General features: G+C 33.7%; 3 protein-coding genes across 4 annotated transcripts; 2 read left to right on the top strand and 1 right to left on the bottom strand.

Moving 5' to 3' along the window:
• Positions 1-1,245: 1,245 nt before the first annotated feature.
• On the bottom strand, positions 1,246-4,427 carry LOC106387548 (glycerol-3-phosphate acyltransferase, chloroplastic). 2 transcript variants are annotated; one of them, XM_048756909.1, is made up of 13 exons: positions 3,986-4,427; positions 3,566-3,663; positions 3,386-3,472; positions 3,208-3,305; positions 3,061-3,118; positions 2,820-2,921; positions 2,654-2,746; positions 2,471-2,607; positions 2,285-2,363; positions 2,080-2,199; positions 1,896-2,009; positions 1,641-1,792; positions 1,246-1,546 (listed from the first exon to the last, which is right to left on the bottom strand). In XM_048756909.1, exons 1-12 carry the CDS (start codon positions 4,275-4,277, stop codon positions 1,658-1,660), a joined length of 1,413 nt encoding a protein of 470 aa, XP_048612866.1. In that variant the 5' UTR covers positions 4,278-4,427; the 3' UTR covers positions 1,246-1,546; positions 1,641-1,657. The 2 variants fall into 2 exon arrangements, with proteins under 2 accessions (XP_048612866.1, XP_013682885.1); XM_013827431.3 differs by having other exon boundaries at positions 2,471-2,581; positions 2,685-2,746.
• Positions 4,428-6,296: 1,869 nt separating this feature from the next.
• Positions 6,297-7,445, top strand: LOC106383736 (uncharacterized protein At1g32220, chloroplastic-like). The gene is made up of 7 exons (XM_048757443.1): positions 6,297-6,334; positions 6,534-6,582; positions 6,650-6,721; positions 6,819-6,873; positions 6,957-7,003; positions 7,089-7,194; positions 7,324-7,445. The coding sequence occupies exons 1-7, from the start codon at positions 6,297-6,299 to the stop codon at positions 7,443-7,445; spliced, it is 489 nt and encodes a 162-aa protein (XP_048613400.1).
• Positions 7,446-13,367: 5,922 nt separating this feature from the next.
• Positions 13,368-17,075, top strand: LOC106387549 (inactive poly [ADP-ribose] polymerase RCD1). Its single transcript, XM_013827432.3, has 8 exons — positions 13,368-13,632; positions 13,874-14,004; positions 14,205-15,393; positions 15,502-15,749; positions 16,081-16,160; positions 16,244-16,408; positions 16,487-16,582; positions 16,682-17,075. The coding sequence occupies exons 3-8, from the start codon at positions 14,315-14,317 to the stop codon at positions 16,751-16,753; spliced, it is 1,740 nt and encodes a 579-aa protein (XP_013682886.1). The 5' UTR covers positions 13,368-13,632; positions 13,874-14,004; positions 14,205-14,314; the 3' UTR covers positions 16,754-17,075.
• Positions 17,076-18,228: the final 1,153 nt, after the last annotated feature.

The following is an 18,228-nucleotide window of genomic DNA, read 5'->3' as shown; positions in this document are numbered from 1 at the left end:
TATCCTTCACATAATATACTATTATCTAGTTATTAGTTAACATCTTAAACTAAAAAAATATATTGTATAACCCAAATGGTCAAAATAGTAAAATTAATAAAATTTTGTATATAAATATGAAAAATCTAAATAAAACGAATCACTGAACTATCTTATGTAAAGAAACACAGAGAGCACTAGTTAGTTTATAAAAACATCAAACGATCAGCCTGAATATAGCTCCATCTTCGATTTGATAAAGACATATGCGTTTGAGTTTAAATAAAAGAAGAACGACAAAGAAGCAGAATAAGGTACGGTTTCAAATCATAAAATTTGGCATATCTATATGCAGAAAATAAAGGAAAAGAAGAAACACATTGATCACACACAATTCTATTAAATCCTCATATCATTTTCACACTACAAAAAGATAGCCGAATATCACATCATCTTGAGAGAAAAACGGAATGATTATAATGATGAGGAGTTTGTCAAGCAAGTAAGCTTTGTTTTTGAAGATATATTAAATAATTTGACCACTAATTAACTGTGAAGAAAGTGTTAATTGTTGACTAAAACAGGCAGATGATAAAATTTTGAGTGGTGTTGCTGCCGCTTTTCCTTTTTCTAATCTGTAAATTACTCAGATGAACAGAATCCAATCTTGAATAGTCGTAGTAATATCGCCAGCCACTGCCATAATGTAAACTAATGGTAAAGAATAAGATAATAATAAACTTTAATACCTCACTGATTTTTTTTGCTTTTTTAAGCTTGAATGTTTGTTTCTGAAAATCAGAAAGTGAGAGAGGATAGTGGAAAGAAGAAAACAGAAAACGGACACGTGATACAGAGACAGAAGCTTGAAGGTTATATTGTGACATAAGATCCAAACCAGACCAGACAGTCCCACTCTGTCAACTTGGCAATTCACTGATAGTACAACACACTCCCTCTACGCGGTCTATGAAGTTATTATTAAGATCACAACAAAATAGTGAATGGCAAATATGAATAATAATCAAATTGCAAGAAGTCAATATATATTTTTTAAGTTGGTTTTGGTCAAGATGGTGGAATAATTGAACAGATAAAGTTCCTTTTGAATAACTGAGTTAGAAAAACTGCAGAAGCATATTTGGCAGTTTACCGATCGATCACTACAAAAGCCCAGATATTTTTTTTTTTTTTTTTGTTCAAAAGCCCAGATATCTATACCAGAAATTTTAAGTTGGAATAAGATCATAACGCATGAGTAGGAAGGAAGCAAAAAAAAAAAATGAATTATTCATCAGGCTCAATATAGTCGAGAGCAGAAAAAAAAAAGAATATTACATATGAAGAAAGTATATGTGATGATCTAAAATGAGCCTAGGAAGAGTGCATGTCGTCTCTCACTATTCATATGTACACAAACCCAACTTTTGTTCCCACGTTAGAAACCAAGATGGTAACTGTTTCTTTGTTTCATCAGGGAGAGAGGCTTCGTAATATATTTTCTGAAGATAGTGAAGTAACTTCCCTTACGACAACGTGTGATTATATCTGCATTTGTTTGTGTATCCTGCAGATACAGGAACAACCTTGTCTGGGGAACTTTCTTATATGATGTACATAATTACAAACTTTTGAGACGAAAGGTGTTTAGAAAGTGTTACCCGAACAACTTGAGAGCTTAATTCCAGGGTTGTGACAAAGATACTGTTGAAGTTGATGCTTCTATTCCTCTTCTGTGATTGATTGCAGAGTTCAGAGTCTTGTATTGTTCATCCACCGACTTGTACAGAGCTTGGCTGTATGCTTCTTTCGCCTGCCATATACCAAGCAAATATATCCATGAATGATGAGATGCACAATGGACTTGGAGAAACTAGATTAATACATTTGCTGATTTTAAAGTAAACAGACAAAACCTCATTCGGGTTGCTGCAGTCTGCCGTTACATCTGAGAAGCTGATTTCAGGAGCAATTGATAGTCCGGTACCATGGTACCCAACTAATCTTTTCTCTCCAATTTCTTTCTCAACCTGTAGATTCACAGTGAGTTAGGTGATGAGAGGGAAGTAAAGCAGAGAAGAAGAAAAAGAGTAGCAATACTTTGGGTGGAGGAGGCATTATGTCATAGCAAAGCAAAGACATTGGATAGATATGTCCAGGAGCACCAGAATGTTCAACTAGTCTTCTCATGTTGTCCACCGAAGAAGCATCAAAGGGTGCCTGAACAGTTGTTTTTATACATCAGTGTCTCTATGATATTCACCAGACACAGATAAGATCTGTGCATTCCATTAGGTTAACTTACAGGAAACCATTCCCCAGTAGAAGGATCCGGGCGGTCCCTTCCACCGCTTGGTGCAATCCATATTAGTTGGGAGCCAGACCTACAGTGTGGTTCATGCTACATTAGGAGAATAACATCAACCTAATTCCTTTATTTTCTGAGTCTTTACAAAAGTAATAAAAAGATTTCTATTATACTTCCTCTAACCTTAGCAATGTAGCCATCTCCTTTAAGCTTCGTGTGTTTGCTTTTCGTTTCATATCAACAAGCTCAGGATCATCGTTCATGTGCTTTTTCGAGTAGACACATATGAGATTCCTGAAAGCAGAAGGAATCCCGGAAGTCTTACAAGGTTGCTTATATTACAGTTCAGCCCATAAGGTAGCATACCATTGTCAAAAGAAAGGTTGTGATACGGTACCTTCCCATACTAAACGGCTTACAAAGAGGATCAGTGATGACTCGATCACCAGCCACACATTTCTGCAGCCACACACAAAAAAGGGATAAGTACAGAGATAGTAACGTATAGCTCAGAACAAGGCTCGAAGCTTACAATGTTCTCGCCTATGTATGGACATTGCGCTTCAAGTAACAAGGAAATGACAGCTGGATCAGCTTCACTTTGATGATTTGATATTAACACGACATTGTGTCCCTGATATCAACCAGTTAAACGTTATAGTCCTAAAAGAAAAGAAGTCAACTGTTGATGGAAGCAAAAGGCGTTAAAAAACTTCAAGTCTGTACACTAGTGCACAAGAGAGAGAGAGAGAGAGAGAGAGAGGGAAGAGGACCTGCCGAAGCTTATCTTCCAGCTCGGAGAAAATAGAAACATTTCCAACGTAAGAGTTTCTGCACAACAAATACATTTTAAAGGCCGTTGGTAGAAGATCCACTAATCAAACGAATAAGAACAAATAAGAGTGCAGATTCCAGCGTACTTGAAATCAATAAGGGGACTGATGTACATATGGACAAACTGGTAGTAGTCAAATGGTTCTCTCACAGCTTTATGATACGGATTAAAAGTATAAGGATCCTGAAATATTTAACAGCAAAGGAAAATCAAGTAACATAGAAGTCAGATGATTTTCTCCAAGATTGATGGAAAAGAAGTACCTCGACACCAAGAAGCATGCGATCGAAAGCAACAGACATGTTTGATATAACAGTCTTATCTGCCCCTGGAGCTCCGCTACTTAAAACCTATTGACATGAAAAGTTCAGTTCTTCAAACCAAGCAAACCTATCTGCACAGACTAATGAGTGATAAAAAAAAAAAGAAGCAAATTCATTTACGGCATTTTTGTAGTTCCAATACAATTCTTCCATCCCTGATGCAACATTGGGAGGCAACCTTCCAGCTTCTTTTTCCTTGTTTATACCAGAAATAAGATCTGCAAATGAAAATGCAGGCACTGTTACAGATCCAGAGACTCTCCTACGCTATCAAACATTTATTAGGCATTTCTTGGATTGCATAACTCAGTGTCTATGCATCAAGCCATTATATATCAAGAATGGAGCTAGATCAGAAGCACAATTCAAGAAATACGATTTCGATTGTACTTCTGTAAGGTATTGCAATCTGCGATAAGATAAAGGATTCGGATACTCTGAGCACAAGCAATCACCAGAATGTACAACCTCCAAAGCTTTCGATTTCGTATTAAGAACTAAGGAGTACATTCAAGTTCCTCGGAGAAGAAGAAGACTAACCTTCTTCAGTTCGCGCATCCAAGAAGGTACGGGAATGGTTGAGCTCACTCGCCCTCGTATTACTACTCTCAGTGAAAGAAGTGCTAGCCGCGACGACAGATTCCTTATCCTGAACGAGCTCGGACATCGCTCTCACACTCAGCGACGATGCGCCATGTGAACGAAGAGGCAGCTTCTTGGCGGTTAATCTGAAGGACACGAAGCCGCGACGAGCCGGAGAAGCGAGAGGGTGAAACGGAACCCTAGGCGAGGAAGCAACGGTTGCGGCGGAGGAGTAAAATGTGAGAGTCATTAAAACGTGATTTTGGACGAAGCAGTGAGAGAGAGAGAGAGGGCGTGTGTGTGAAGGAGATCGCTTCCTCACTTTTTTTTTTTTTATTATCCCCCACCAGGACTCCTCTTCCTTCCCCCCTTTTCTTTTCCTCTATTTAGTGTGTATATGAAAATAGAGAAAATTACATTGCGACATACATCTATATACGCTATGACATATTTTGAGCACGTAGAGTACTTTCTTTTGTCAAAATGTCTAATATATCTTTTAACTTGTCGAACAAAAACGTAAAACAATAAACTCTATCCATTTTCATTTTTAACTCCTAAGGTAAATATAAAAAATATTTTAATCAACCTAATTCATCTCTTCTCTTTTCATTTCGTGTCGAACAAAAAATTCTATCCACTTTCATTATCGACGATTTTCAAATAAAAATCACGTCTATTCATCGTGTTCTTTACCATTGTTTTGTCTTAATCTTTTTCTCTACGAGGAACTGAAGAAAAAACCGGTGACGATGAATAGTCAAGCCATGGACACATGTTCCACCATCTATTCTAAACTCATCCATGACCATATCCATTTATTTATCTAAAGACCACATTTTTTTGTGCACAAGACTTCACATATTTAATACTCTATATTTTATAAAAATAATTTTCAGATATAAACATTGAAATTAATTATAAATGCATTTTTCTTTGATTAACTATTTTCAATAAATTAAATCAAAAATTATTCAATTTAATTATTTTATACATTTATAAATAATAAACAGTTAGTATTTAAAAGAAAATGCATATAAAATTCTAAAATCTATCTTCTTTAAACACTTCATAAACATTTTAAATGGGAGGGGACACATAACAATTTTTAAATACTAAAATGTGGATATATGTAGAGTCAAGAAGAATGCATTTGATGTCAAAAAAAAAAAAATAAATAATGTAGAGTCAAGAAGACCAAATTTTCTTTTTTTTCAACATTTTGAAGACCAGATTAAAAGTTCTTGTATCTTGTTTTTTCTTCCTTACTTCCTTCGTCCGTACTTGTTTCTAGCCTTTTCTTGGTTTGAAGAAGTCATATTTCATATTTGTGTGTACACACAACAATATCTAAATATAAATCATGTGATGTCAAGAACAAAAAATCACGTAAAGATTTTAGGGAATTTGCACTAGATGACTATGAAAGATTCCAACAGATCGACTCGAGAATCGTAGATCTATAAGCCATCGTAGACTTTTGAGACCTGAAAAATTCCAACAGATCGACTCGAGAATCGTAGATCTATAAGCCATCGTAGATTTATAAGCCATAGATAAGCGTACCTGAATCAAAGCAGTGAAGACGGCGAATACAACATACAAGTCGATGATCTGCAAAAAAAAAAGAAAGAAAAGAAAACAAGTTCCATAAAGACGAAGAAGGATGCGCAAAAAGGGAAGGGAAATTCAAAAATGGCGATTGGCGAACCTTGAGATTAGTCGGAGTAGCGGAATAAGCGGAGTGAATAGATCGGAACAGATCCTGAGCATCCTTACTTGTCAATTTCACCATTCTTCTCAATGATCGAATACAGATCTCCTAATCTTCTTCTTCTTCTGTCCTACTACTGCTTTCGTCTTCGTCTTCACGAGACTTGACACTCTTAACGAACCTCTCGTAATGGCTTCGCTTTACAAACGGGCCGATTTAAATATTTTGGGCCTTATTAATGAACACCCATCTGAACTAGCCAATAGATCCTTTAAACCAAATAAAAAATAAATATATTTTTCTCGCTTCATTTCCACCGCGTAGTTCTTCTTGCTTCTACAGTCTTCTCCGGCGATTTTCAGATACAACTTTCTGTTCAAATAAGTTCAGTTGTTACTTTTTGTCAGAACAATGACTTCATTTTTCATTTTTCCGGCTATTTCACTTCTCCCATCTGCTTTATTTCGTCCTCGTTCTCTCTCATCACTCTCTCTGTAAAATACATTTGTTCATTGAGTTTCATTAACTCTATGCAATAATTGATAATTTTGGACAATGGGAGGCTTGACAGTTACCATCCTTTGTAGTAGTATGTAATTAAATTCACAAAACTAGCTAGAGACTCTGAATCCCTCAAATCAAAAAGATGAGAAATTGATCAAATTTTTCTTTAGAAAGCTATTAAGGATGTACTAAAGAGACGTCACACTTTCATTATATTGTGAAATAAAGCTCTTTTTTGTGCTTGTTGTGTTTACATGTTATTTAAGTCTTGTCTTGTGTTAAGTGCAGTTATGCTGAAGCTTCGATTGATATTGTGGCGGATATCAAATCTGAAAGGGTACTAAGGGAGAAGACATTATAACATTTCATGTCTTAGTTAAGATGGCATTTCTTGTCTTGTTTAGGTTGTACTTCTTGGAGGAAATGGTTTCGTTGGCTCAGCTATCTGCAAAGCAGCAATCTCCAACAGAATCGAGGTTTTAAGTGTCAGCAAGTAAAAGAAAGAGAGTATCAACACTAGTGTGTAACAAAATCTTCACTTTTTTAGCTATCAGCCTCTGTTGATTCTTTAAGTCTGGTCATCCCAACTTCCAAGATTCATGGTTGGATCAGGTTACATGGGTTACTGGTAACCACTTCTCTTTCATTATACTATTCATATAAACGAATCCAAGTTTGGTTTCTTAATGTGTCTGAGTTTTTTTTTGTTAGGTGATGTTTTCTATTTGAATTGGAATGAAGTACTTCTCGGTGCTACTGTTATAGTTTCCACCATTGGTGGTTTTGGAAATGGAGAACAAGCTAAAAACTTCTAGTCATCATCTTCGTTGTGTTTCATTTCAGACATCTCTTATCGTGTGTGCATGGGTTCTTAAGTTTGTCTTGCTCACTGTTCACGACTACAATCTTTCGCCAGTTGTTCTATCCAGCGGTTATTTCACCGAAAAACGTAATGCAGAGGCAGAACTTCTATCCAAATACATAACTCCGGTAAATCAATAGATTCAAGCCACCTTCTTATCAGAAACCCACCTTGTGTTTTTTATGATCTCTTAACTCCTTGTTCTTGTTCTTGTAGGAGTTGTGTTGAGATCAGGTTTCATATACCGGAAACGAAAAGTGAATGGATTCGAGGTTCCGCTTGATCTGGTAGGGGAACCACTAGACAAGATTGGTTTAGATGACGTCAACTGTGTTTAACAGAAGTGAAAACGATGTTACCTTTCACGTAAAATTCTTAAAAATCCTCTCATATAGATTATATTGTTAGCTTTCTTCTCCGTTATGCTTCCATAGTGTAAATTAATTTTAATTGACTCATTATCATTGCAATCAAAGTGAAGAATAAGAATCAGAAACGCATAACATTAAACTAATTCCAAAATCAGAAAATCGTTTGGAAATTACCTCATTTTCGTCCTTTTTCACGATATGGAAATCGACTACACTTCGAAACGATATAAAGGAAAATAAAAGTGAAGAAGAAGAAGAAAGAACATTTGGAGAATAAGAGAAGTTAATACATATTAGGGTTCCTAACTTGCATTGAAACTAACTTGAATTATAAATTGAATTACAGCTCAATTGATTTGATTTTTTTGGCTGAGGGTGAGCGTGCTTTTCATAGTTTATATGTGTTTAATTAAACACTAATGTTGTCTTCGCTTAAACACAGTTGATGTCGTCTAAATCACTGTGTAAAATCTGTAAATTTTAAAAGTTTGTGTATTTAGTGGATACAAAAATTAAACACTAATATCATCTTCACTTCTGTTAAACATAGTTGATGTCATCTAAATCAATGTGTAAAATCTGTAAATTTTAAAAATTTGTATATTTAATGGATACAAAAATTAGTTTGTGCATTAAATGGAGATCCAAAATAGTTCATGTATTTTATGAGAAAATGAAAATTAGTTCATGTATTTTTAACCACATGTTTGGTTAAACATTAAATTCATCATCACTTCTGTTAAACAGGGTTTACGTCGTCTAAAGCGACGTATAAAATTTACAAATTTTAAAATTTTGTGTATTTAATAGAAAACAAAAATGAGTTCATGTATTAAACGAGGATCCAAAATAATTGTGTATTTTATTAGGAAATGAAAATTAGTTTGTGTGTTTTTAAGGAATTTTTCCTATTTAAAAAGATTGTGCAACATTATCTAGTCTCGTCATTGTCCTCCTTAATGAATAGATGGAGCTTGAATCTAGTGGACAAAATAAAATATCTAAAAATGTAAATGAAAAGTTTTGAAAAAAGATATTTATGTTTACTTAATACTTATTTTGGTGCAACATTGGTGACATTAGAATGACAATAATCACGAACCACAAAGTTTGACTGAATCATTTAAATTCAGATTTTCTTGTTATTTTCGTATTCTTAATTTTACATGGAACCCTAATTAATTTATAGTCTTTGCTTTTCGTTTTTAGTTTTAAAGGAAGAATTTGAGTGTATTTAAGCATTAAGATGACATTCTTGTGTGTCATTAAGTCCTTTCGATCATAGACAAGATTGACTGTGTGTTTGACTATGTACCTTAGTTGCATTTCCGTCAGAATCTCAAATGTATAATACTTTTATATCTCTGTTATATGTCTGAAAATTATGGTGTTGTAAGATCAAATATCATGGTTCTTCATATTTCTTATATATGTTCTATTTATCCTTTACACTAATCTTAATTTAACTGATTCTCAATAATTTTACACAATCTCGAATCCGTCGGACAAAGTGGATGTCAAGTGTTCTGAAAATCATTTAAATATCATAGATGTTATGCTCTATGCTTATTCTAGATGTTATCGTTGGTTTCATAATGTTTTCAATCTACAGTTACATGCAGATAATATACAACCTAATTTACGATTTGGTTACTTTTACCATGTTAATTGTTGTTCTTGATTATACATGCTGATTACTGTTAATTTAGATAATTGGTGTGAACATAAATGACTAATAATCTACAGAGGAAGTATATTGTTATTACTGTATTTTTATTTATGATGCATTGATCATAATCATTCATTTAACGGATTTGCTTCTTTTCGTATTGTAATCTGAGACGGTCCATAAGACTTTTTCAAATACAATGTTATGTGATTCCTATCCAATTCTCTCTAATTTCTTTATTTTCTTAGTTTTGACTTGGTGACATTCTCAATTGCTGAATTTTGAAATTGATTTTTCTTTATTGTTGCAAGACATACATGCAATATAATACCAACCCTAATTACCGTTTACTTTACAAATGGTTGTCTTAATAATGCATTTCTCTTTTTATAGACATTATAGATCCTAAAATCTACACTAAGTATTTAATAGTGATCAAAAGTTTAATCTGGAGAAGAGAGGATGATGTGGGAAACAATATGTAATCAGATTTCAGTAGGCAAAGATGAATTTTATTGATGAATAAGACTGAATACAATAAGAGAAACGAGATCCAATATTACAAATGAAATCCATAAGAGAAAAGACTTAAAGCGAAGTGAAATGAGTTCGATGTGTGTTAAGCTCTCTCTAGGGTTTTCTGTCCGTCCCTTTCCTTGTTTCTGACGATCTCCTTTTATAACCAATCGATCTCGAATTTCTCTCAACTTCCCCGCGATCTTCGGCTCTTCAAATCGATCAGGACTCACTAGCATGGATTGGGCTTTTTCGTAGGTCGCACTGCCTGAATCATTCAGGCCCGATCAAAGTGTTGACCGAAATTGAGTCCAACATACATAATATTCTAGTAAAAAACATTTGGCCCTCTTTTTTGTAAAGGGCTAAGGCTTTTTGGAAATATATATAAAAAGATGGACTTGCACTAAAACAAATCTTGGTAAATTTTTTGAAAGATGTCTAAGTATTATATGTGTTTATCACTAAATGTTTTAAAATATTTTATTAGTCATTAGGATTTCTGATATTGATATTTCTGGACAATGCCTCCAGTGGTCTTTTTTGTATCTCTTAACAATTTTCAAATCTTCGTCACTCAAACTTGTTAGAGCCAAATTATTACTAGATGATCTGTAATATTTCAGATGACAAAATCAGTATCACTTAAAACTAACAAACAACATTTGCAATACAAAATTTACTAACTTATATTTTGAGAAACTCTTCAACATCAGATCCTTGAGGGTTTATGATCACATTGGATATGTCAAATGCATTTGTTATTTGGAATTTCCCTGCAAATATTTATAAACGACATCATTTATAGATGAATGATCACATAATTAATTATTTAGCCTAATTAATTATAGCTCACATACAAAATTCTTTTACTTTTGTAAAAATTTATTTTAGCAAATCTCACCAAAGTCATGAATTTAGTTTCTTTAGATTTTTGGTAATCAATTAAGACTTTTTTTTAGCAAAATGACTCTATGGACAACATGACACATTTTGATCACTGCAGATATCCATATCCAACAATAATAAGATGGATTTTCAAAAAGATATATACGACTTCAAAAATAGATAAGAATTTAATATTACTTTGTCTCTTAAAGATAGCTGATTTTTTTTTTTTACTTTCTTTACCATGTGCGTGAAAAATTTGAAGATCTCCAATATTAATAGCTTCACTGATAACATATATAATTGCCAAATGTTAGAGATTAGCAAAACATATATGTTTTACAATGATTATGCTATAAAATATATTGCTAATTAGAAAAATTGCTTTCAAACTTCCACTAAAAATAGATTCAAATGGTGTATGATAAAAAATTATCATCAAGTTTGACAGATGAATCGGTGACTGTAGTATTGTTGGTGAAGTTAAGCTTGTAATTATGGCTTGTAGGTCTGTAGTTTCCGAATAGCTGATGCAGCTGATAATTCATCAATAATCTTCCATATGCCAACCTGAAGATGCTTCTTTACGTGAGGTATAAAGATTTTTTTGCATGAGCAGAATATCTTAACACCCTAATAAACTCATTATGGTTAATAACAGATAAACAATATACAAAAAAACTTAGATACGTTTTATAGGAAATATTTAACTTGGAATAAGAACAATACATAAAAAACTAATAATGAAACTTACACTTTGATCTGCTAAAGTTCCAAAGAATCGCTACCGAAAGTTGTGTGTTTGAACCCATGAATAGATAACTTTAATCTCTATTCACCATGCAGTTTTGTATGGTTTGAGATCTTTCAAAAAAATTATCTCGTTAGGAGAAACCATTGTCATTTTTAATGTTTTGATCTTTTAAAGTCATATGAGAGCTTTTGGTGAAGTTATAATCCGAGAAGCTGTATTTATTTTATTGCCTTTAAGAACAAAATATGTTGCTTGTTATTTGTTAGATTGTTCGATGATATACATATTCATTATACTTTTTAGGGACAAAATATATTGTTTGTTAGCTTGTTCCGGATGATTAGTTATTTTTAGATATACTATGGTGAAAGAAAGAATCAAATTATTCTTTAATCATATATTGTTTATAAGTTTGGTAATTGTTTGAAAGATATGTTGTTTTGATTTGTTAGCTTAAAGATTTTTATATCGTTTAAAATAAGTTGTTTTGATTTGTTAGTTTTAAAATTTGTATATCGTCTTAAAATCAAGTGTACAATATTATCATAAGTTCATCAACTAATCATCCGGAATATTGTACCAATACTAGTTTGGTTAAGGTTTATATTTTTATATTGTTTAGAAATCGATTATAGAATATTAATATAATTGAGATATTTAAGGAACATTTATGACATACCGCATGTAGATTTGTAGTTCCCGCCTATTATATTAGATAAACATAAAAAAATCGATTTGTTTGCGATTTTGGTTAATGGAAGTTATAAACGATGGTATAATTATAAGTTTGTTTAGTTTAAGTATATTGACTACCATATAAACTTGTATATAAAGTGCATTTTTATGTTAAGTCACAACATGTTTAATTAATATTAAACATACAACAATAAATTTTAAATACGACTCTAAATTAATAGATTAAATATCCAACATAAAAAAAAGTTAAATAGAAATAGAAATAATATTTTATTTCCTTTTATTTATGATAATCCATATATATAAATTAAATAATAAAAATGTTACAAAATATACTATTTATGATATAGGAAAACAACAACCGTTAAAAACCCCGACAAAATTTTGAATAACCGTTATAATAAATGTACTGTTGGAATACACAATCTATATATTTTGCCGCCAAAATATTTTACATTAGAAATTTATTTTAAATATTTTTATTGTTTAAATATTTTCAATTTTTTATATTTACTATTTAAAAATCATCTAAAAATCTCCCAACTAGTAAACAAAATCATTTGCAAAATCACTAAAACTTCATTCATTAATAATCAGTAAATACAATGTAGATCTCTATGCAATTTAAAATACTGTTATTTATTTCTATAGTTATCCCCTTCGCTTCACAATCTAATCATGGTCCTTATCAGTCTACACACGTTATTTTATTATGTTTGTCCCGTTACATTACAAATTTACAATTAAATAAATCAGCAAGGCCAAATATCCAAAATATGACATTTCTAAATTTATGTCACAAAAACAATCTTCAATAACTAAAATGCCCAAAATAACGTTTTATCTTTTGAAAAATTTAATTTTTTTTTATTTTTCAAAATTTGAAATCTTATCCCAAAATCTCACTCCCCAACTCTAAACCCTAAAACCTAAATCCTAAACCCTAAACTCTAAACCTTAAACCCTAAATCCTAAATCCTAAACTTCACCCCTTAACTCTAAACCCTAAATCCTAAACTCTAAATCCTAAACTCCACCCCTTAACTCTAAACCGTAATGTCTAAATTAATTTACCTTTGGGGTATAAGTGTATATTTATCTCTTTTGATAAAATATTAAATGTTATTTTAGTCATTTTTATTTTTAAAAACTATATTTGTGACAAAAACTTTTTTAGTGCTATCCTATTCCGCGAGGGTTTGTATATTTTTCTACTCAATGATGATATATTATTCCATTTATTTATTCGACCATATCTTTTCTCCGTGTATTGACCGACTTATAAACATATCACCGTCCAATCAAATATCGACTTTGACTTTAAAATAGGTGAACGACATGTGATATTAAAATACCTACTTGATTTGCTTTCCATCCAAGCAAATTTTTGGTCAGGAGAGGAGGAAAGATCAGGAATCGCCGACTTAACTCTTTTTTTTTTTCTTCTTCGTCCTCAGAATCGCCGAATATAAATGATTCGAAACAGTTTCTTCTTCGTTATCGCCGGCTTAGGGTTTTCTCCTCTATAAGCATATCTATCTTCTCTAGTCGTCTTATCTCCCTCCGTGATTTGTCGTTTAGCTTTCGAAGAAAAACCCTTGCCTGAGCGATCGATCCGAATATTTCATCAGGTTAATTTTTGTTTTCTCGTCAATTGTTTCTGGTAGATCGGCTTAGATTCGTGTGATTCAGAGACGTGTTTGAGTCGTTTGGGTTTAAATTGATGGATCCTTCGTGTCCACGATCTGAGTTTTCACGAAAGAGAATCTATGAAACTGCGATTTGACTTGTTTTTGGTTTATTGATTCTCTGAAGAAGCCACATGTTAAAAAAAGATGATGACTAAGTTTTTTTGTTTGGCTTGTATTGCAGGAACTTTCTTGCCGACGGGTGTAGAAACTTACTAAGACGGTGGCGTTTCTTCTCTGATTGTGTTTATTTTATATGACAAAGAAGATGAACACACTTGTCTCTATCTATCAGACTCTAACTGTTTCCGTTGGGTGAGTTTCAAGCTCATTATTCTTGGCTTTACTGTTCTATCTTCGCTAAGTTTGCAGCTTTTCATGTTTTTGATTGTGTGTGTGCATCCGAATGTTATGTAAACTGTGGGGAGTTTTTTCTTGGACTCTATTTTCCTACTTATAACTTATATAATATTGTTATCTAACACTCCTTGAACGTTTCCATTTCTTTTATGCAGTGTTTTTTAATGCTGTCGGCAAGGCACTATCTTTAGGACTTACAGCGAGTTAGAGCTACAGTTGACTTTTTCTTTCAAGGTTATAGGTTTAGCGTTGTTAACAACTAGATATGGAAGTCAAGATCGTCAAGGGGTTGGATAGTAGATGTGAAAATGGTTTCGGTAAGAAGAGGAAGCGCCCACCAAGCTATGCTGCTTATGTTAATGGAGTATCGTGTGCCAAGCTGCAAGATGTTCCCCCACCGAACCCGCAGAGCCAACTTCCTGACAAAAGAAGGAAATTGGAAGGTGAAAACAAGATTTGTTCTTCTGAGAATCGCTCTGGGAAGTCGCTTGTCAGATACTACACTTACTTTAAGAAGTCAGGGATCGCAAAGCGTGTTATGATCTACGAGAAGGGTGAATGGAATGATGTTCCCGCTCATATTATCTGTGCCATCCAGAAGGATTTAGATGAAAAGAGAGCAGCAATTGAGTTTGAGTGGTGTGGTCATCGTTTTCTCTTGGATTTCTTGCACATGTATAAGCTAGATTTGGAAACAGGGTCAAAAACTCCGCTTGCATGGATTGACATTGGAGGCAAATGTTTTTTCCCTGAAATTTACGAGAGCGATGAAAGGAACTATTGCTGCCGTCGTAACTGCACTGAAGATTTGAAACGGTCTTCTTCGCATGAGATCAACTTGCGCCTTGAGATTGATGTTAACGGTGGGGAGTCACCGAGGTTGAATTTGGAGGAGTGCAGTGATGAAGCTGGTGACGGTATGGATGATGTTCCAGCAGAGGATAGCTGCAGCCGTAAGATTGGAGCTGCTGTTTCGAAATGGGATGAGACGGATGCTGTTGCAGTCTCTGGTCCTAAGCCTGCTGGAGCCGAAGGACTTGATAAAGATGCTGTTCAAAAGATGTTTGCCATAGGTACAGCTTCTCTAGGGCCTGTAGCCGTGCTTGATGTTGGCCGCTTTTCCAGTGAGATTGCTGAAGCTCGTCTAGCTCTTTTCGAGAAGCAGGTTGAAATCACTAAGAAACGTCGAGGGGATGCAAACGTTAGATACGCATGGCTTCCTGCAAAGAGGGAAGTCTTATCTGCGGTTATGATGCAGGGACTTGGAGTTGGAGGAACATTTATTAGAAAGTCCATGTACGGTGTTGGAATACATCTAACTGCTGCGGACTGCCCTTATTTCAGGTTTACCCTTGCTATGTTCACTGATTCTTCCGCATACTAGTTTAGCTCTACTTATATTTTAAGCTCCGACCTTCAATATATATACGTTACTGAAAAACTTGTTTCCAGTGCTAGGTACTGTGATATTGACGAAAACGGAGTACGATACATGGTTTTATGCCGTGTAATAATGGGGAACATGGAGCCTCTTCGTGGTGACAAAGCGCAGTTCTTCTCTGGTGGAGAAGAATATGACAATGGAGTGGATGATGTCGAGAAACCAAAGAATTACGTTGTGTGGAACATCAATATGAACACCCATGTATTCCCGGAATTTGTTGTTAGGTTCAAGCTGTCTGTTCCCACCAATGCTGAAGGTGATTAGTTTGTTTTCTTTTCATGAAATCTTCTCACAAATTAAAATCATAACTGATGACGCATTGAAAGGGAGACGGCTTAGAGATCTGGCTGAAGCTCAGGTCTCGACTTTGTAATTTGAGAAAGAAAAAATAAATAATCCATTGTCTGTCCCTTAAATTCTAACGACCTCCGGTGTTATTGAACACATTTGGTTTTCAAGAGACACGTCTGTGATTTTCATCATCCGGGGGTCGGATGGAGATACTCACGGGCTTAATGGGTATTCCGTTCCATCACATACTGTTTTGTGATGTATAAGAAATCGATGACATACACTGGTTTCTGCAGGTAATTTGGTTGCTAGGAATGATAACTCGGGTGTAACTTTGGAAGGACCAAAGGATGTTTCTCCACAGTTGGTGTCACACGTGAGTTTGGTTCTTTTTCTGCTTTCTATGATGTTATCAAAGGGATTGAACAACTATACTTTGGTTTGTTTGTTTAAATACAGGGACCTGAAGGAGGTTCAGGGAGCGGGAGCGCAAACAGTGTTGGTTCGAGCACTACGAAACCCAACTCTCCACGGATGCCTTTTCCTGTTGTGTTTGCAGCAATCTCACATAAGATTTCAGAGAAAGACATGTCTTTAATCAATGCTGACTACCAACAACTGAGGGTAGAAACTGATTTGGGAGAGTTTTTGCTATATACATCTTGAGAATTGCCTGAAAGCTGGAGTCTCTCTGTTTTGCAGGGGAAAAAGATGACGCGAGCAGAGTTTGTGAGGAAACTGCGTGGGATCGTAGGAGATGATCTCCTTAGGTCCACCATAACAGCTCTTGAAAACCAGGCAAGTTTGTTAGTAGTAGTGGAGATTTCGTTTATAGGATAAGGGAAATCATAAGCTAACAAGACGGCTCTCTATTTTTTTGGGTGTGTTTGACTTCAGCCAAAGTTGACGAATGATATTCCGGGAAGCATGAGAGAGGTTGAACAAGGTGCAGGCGGGATGATGATATGATGATGATGACGAATATCAAAAGGAAGCCGCTTTTTATCTTACCCCTCCCTTTGTGGTTGTTAGTTATCCTTTCGACTTCTTTATATAATGTCTTTTCTCTAACTTTTAGTAGACTTTTGGTTCTTACGTCTGTGTTTGGGTCGGGGGGTTATGAGTTGAATGTGCCGACTATTCTGTCGTGAAAAAAAAAACGTACTTGTCATATTGATGTCGTTGGGTCTTTCTTTTATTAGTTGCAAAACCTTGTTGTGGAAGTCGTTGACTGTTGAGTCTATTGTCCAAGTTCTCTTTACTGTTATTTATAATTCTTCGGTTTACCTTATACTTAGTTGGTCCGCTCTATTGGCGGGGTGTATAAATTTAGGAAAATATTTTATGAAGCATTTTTAAGAAAATATTCGAAATCGAAAAAGTATTTTTTAAATTTTATGAAGCAGTTAAAAAAATATATATATATATATATTCTAGATTGAAAACAATATTATAAACTAACAAATATTCTTTCTGCTTCATATTAAGTGTCAGTTTAGCTCATTTTTTTTGTTTCACAAAAAGTGTCATTCTATAATATCAATGCAATTTATACAATTTTTCAGCTCAAAATTAATTGTAAAATGCATTGATTTTATAAATAAATCGATTTATCTAAAATACTATTGGTTAGACATGTGTTATTAATGAAAACATAAATACATTTTAATGAGTTCTTTAATATGTGTGAAAAATGTCTAAGTAGGGGTTATTGGTTGTTGTATTTTAATGGATTTAAAAATCCGAACTAAATCTAGTGTTATTGGTTCTATGATTTTAAAATATGTATTAAAATCATGTGTTATTGGTTTAATGATTCATAAATTCTATATCAAATCAAGTGTTATTCAATCGTACGGATTTACTAATATATTTGATTTTATAATGGATTTGAATGGATTTGTTTGAATTTTTTAGTTAAAAATACAAAGACTCAAATCCGAGGGAAAACCTCCGAATTTGTATATTTTACTTGGATTTATAAATAGTATATGGATTTCTAAGTCAATGAAAATATATAAACCAATAACACCTCCTAAGTGACAATCTTTGTGACACGGAGGGAGTAATAAACAGAGTAGAATATATGTTTGTTTCAGTTCATAATTATTTTTATATGATATTATCAGGTGTGGCATTTTGATGTTCTTTATTTTATTGTGAGGAACACGTTTAGTTCATATCATTGTGTTATGTAGTAAAAGATGGTTTATTTATTTCTGGTTTCGTGGTCGAAAAATGAGAGATTATGTGTAAAGTAGAACACGTAATAGTCTATTCGAAAAAGTAAATTAGTATTTTGTTTTTGTTTTATGAAAGATTTTGTCCTACAACTATTACGTTATTTCTGTTGTTATGTATTCAGTTAAGTTACTTTTCAGTAGTATTTGTAATGCTGAATTTCTGATATCACATTTATATGTTTGTTAGTCGGTGTGGTCCGA

Source organism: Brassica napus, chromosome C5 (genome assembly GCF_020379485.1).
Source record: "Brassica napus cultivar Da-Ae chromosome C5, Da-Ae, whole genome shotgun sequence".
In the NCBI taxonomy this organism is placed as follows: domain Eukaryota; kingdom Viridiplantae; phylum Streptophyta; class Magnoliopsida; order Brassicales; family Brassicaceae; genus Brassica; species Brassica napus.
The sequence above is the reverse complement of the archived record's forward strand: the minus strand, read 5'-3'. Positions and strand labels throughout refer to the sequence as shown.